General features: G+C 36.9%; 1 protein-coding gene across 1 annotated transcript; it reads left to right on the top strand.

The window, feature by feature from the left end:
* Nucleotides 1–218: 218 nt before the first annotated feature.
* Nucleotides 219–2267, top strand: LOC102194150 (myosin regulatory light chain 2, atrial isoform). Its single transcript, XM_005738191.2, has 7 exons — nucleotides 219–344; nucleotides 504–605; nucleotides 983–1058; nucleotides 1233–1337; nucleotides 1427–1505; nucleotides 1814–1862; nucleotides 1959–2267. The coding sequence occupies exons 1-7, from the start codon at nucleotides 342–344 to the stop codon at nucleotides 2061–2063; spliced, it is 519 nt and encodes a 172-aa protein (XP_005738248.1). The 5' UTR covers nucleotides 219–341; the 3' UTR covers nucleotides 2064–2267.
* Nucleotides 2268–2635: the final 368 nt, after the last annotated feature.

Below are 2635 nucleotides of genomic sequence, written 5' to 3'. Positions count from 1 at the left end.
TATAATCCAATATTATTCTAATATTTCTCTGTAAAAACTTCATTGCCTGATTTAGTCCGTGAATTATAAGAATTTATTTAAATGACTGTCAAATGTCCAAAGTCACTTTGCTGGTCTCCTTTCCTGTCGTCTCTGTTCTTATCTGTTTTTCCAGCCCAGAGGAATCCTGTGTGCTTCAACACTTATCACGTCCATTCAGCCACACACTGACACAGCTTTAACCATGTAAGGGCCTCAGCTATCCATGGCAGTCTATTATAGGAGGGTAGGAGATAAGATAACACAGGCTATACATAAAACCCTCCATCATCACCTGGATTGGAGTAATCCTACATTCAGACATGGTAAGCCAGTCACTGTTTTTAGTCTTTATGGTGATTTAGGAATCTTGAAGATGCTGTGTATTTAAAAATATTATTTACGTACTGCGAAATCAGTTGTTTTGATCCGTTCAGTGCCCTCTGTAGGATTATATATAATATATACTTTTTTCTTCATCTCAGGCAAGCAAGAAAGCTTCCAACAAGAGGCAGAGGGGAGGACAGAAATCCTCCTCAAATGTCTTTTCCATGTTTGAGCAGTCTCAGATACAGGAGTTCAAGGAGGTAAAGTACTGGCTTATGACACCAATTCCTTAAAAATGAATTCAAATTCATATTTAACTTATTTTTCATTGTTGTTTAAAGCCTACTGCAAGACTAAATAGAAATTTTAAAATGACCTGTTAGTTAAAATGAAATGTTAGTTATTTTAACCAACTTCAAAAGAAACGCAAAGTTCCCAACATCCAAGAAAAAGCATCAGGTTTTCACTTTTTTTATCCTCTGTCTGAAAGAAATGTGTTCAAAGTATTTCTAAACGTATTGACAGTTGGCCTCTAAATGTGTTATTTATTAAAAGTAAAACATCATTTTTCAGTTATAAAACTCTTTCTATGATTCAAAAATAGTTATGTGCCACAGATGTGTTCTTCATCCTACAGGCGTTTGGTTGCATTGACCAAGACAGAGACGGTGTTATCAAAAAACAGGACCTGAAGGAAACTTATGCACAACTGGGTAATTTCTGTACTTCCAACATTTGATCTTTTCCATATTTCAAAGGTGGAAAATAGGTATAAACTGATAGCAAATAAACTACAATAAGTGAAAGCTGTAATGATGTTGACCTGCTACTGTTACTGCATTTAGTAAATGTATATTGGCATGTCTCTGTGTGTTTTTGTGTACCAGGGAAGCTAAATGTCAAAGAGGAGGAGTTGGATGAAATGTTGAATGAAGGGAAGGGTCCCATCAACTTTACTGTATTTCTGACACTTTTTGGGGAGAAACTCAATGGTGAGAGATTTACAGATGTTCAAAGAGATCTTTGAAATTCCTGTGAGGTGCTTTCAGGTGATGGAGAATTATATTTGATCTTCCTCCAGGTACTGATCCTGAAGACACCATACTAGCAGCCTTCAAACCTTTTGATCCTAATGGGACAGGCTTTGTTAATAAGGATGAGTAAGAACTCTTATCAATTAGCTTTCACGTTGTTCCGTGTGACCCATAGCATTATAGCAGGGGTCTTCAACTGCAGTCCTCGAGAGCTACTCTCCTGCAGCTTTTAGATGCATGTTGAATTACCTCTTTAGTATGCTATCAGGTGTGGCAAAGCCCTGGTAACAAGCCATTTATTTGATTCATGTGTGTTGGAGCAAGGATGCACCTAAAAGCTGTAGGATAGTACCTCTCAAGGACTGGAGTTGGAGACCACTGCATTAAAGTATCTTATTTTTCCTCTCCTTTAACATTTATTTATTTTTATTTAGATTTAGACGACTACTGATGAATCAGGCTGATAAATTCACAGCAGAGGAGGTTTGTGTTTTCAACTTTGTGTTTTGTTTTTGACAGATTCTTATATAATTTTTAAGATATTTTCAGTGGACAAACTTTCTCTTTATAAACCTACAGGTGGATCAGGCCTTCGCTCTCGCTCCCATAGATCCAACTGGAAACATTGACTACAAGTCTCTCTGCTACATCATCACACATGGAGATGAGAAGGAAGAATCATGAACGGCACAGTTGTGTGAAGGCATGTCGTAAAGTCCAACTAAACCCAGCTTACCTAATATAAAAATGCAAATGACTGCTATTAAAATTATATCTGAAAGTATTACACTCTCTCCACCTCATACCTTTGTAAAACAATTGGAAATTGAGAATTTTCTCATTTGTAAGTTACTAATAACGACCAATAAAGTTTTGGCCTCCTCAATACTCTCCTATTGCTTACAAATGCTCATGTTGTTAGGGAAAACTATATATTGAGTAAGACCAAAAATGCTGTAATTCCAAAAGAAATACATCTCCTGCATATGGAAACGGTCAGTACAGATGGTACTTATTTTCATTCCACAAAATATTTTAAGAGATTTTTTTCTATAAAAGAACATAAAGTAATTCCCAAGATGTCTGTGAAGCTTCTCAGTCATCCAGGTCATCGTAGTCTAAGGAGCTTGGAAAGAAAAGCGTCTGGACTTCTTTGAGTTGCTTGAAGACGTTTCACCTCTCATCCGAGAAGCTTCTTCAGTTCTAAGGTCAAATGGTGGAAAGTCCCAGATTTAAACCCAGTGGGAGTTTCCCCC

This window comes from Pundamilia nyererei, unplaced genomic scaffold (assembly GCF_000239375.1).
Source record: "Pundamilia nyererei isolate P.nyererei 1_Seehausen unplaced genomic scaffold, PunNye1.0 scaffold00082, whole genome shotgun sequence".
Lineage (NCBI taxonomy): Eukaryota > Metazoa > Chordata > Actinopteri > Cichliformes > Cichlidae > Pundamilia > Pundamilia nyererei.
Note: the sequence above shows the minus strand (reverse complement) of the source record. Positions and strands in the feature narration are given on the sequence as shown.

Excerpts from the sequence above, each read along its gene's own strand:
- LOC102194150 (XM_005738191.2), top strand. Across the intron at positions 1,338-1,426 it reads TTTTGGGGAGAAACTCAATG|GTACTGATCCTGAAGACACC; the intron begins GTGAGAGATTTA and ends ATCTTCCTCCAG. Across the intron at positions 1,863-1,958 it reads ATAAATTCACAGCAGAGGAG|GTGGATCAGGCCTTCGCTCT; the intron begins GTTTGTGTTTTC and ends ATAAACCTACAG.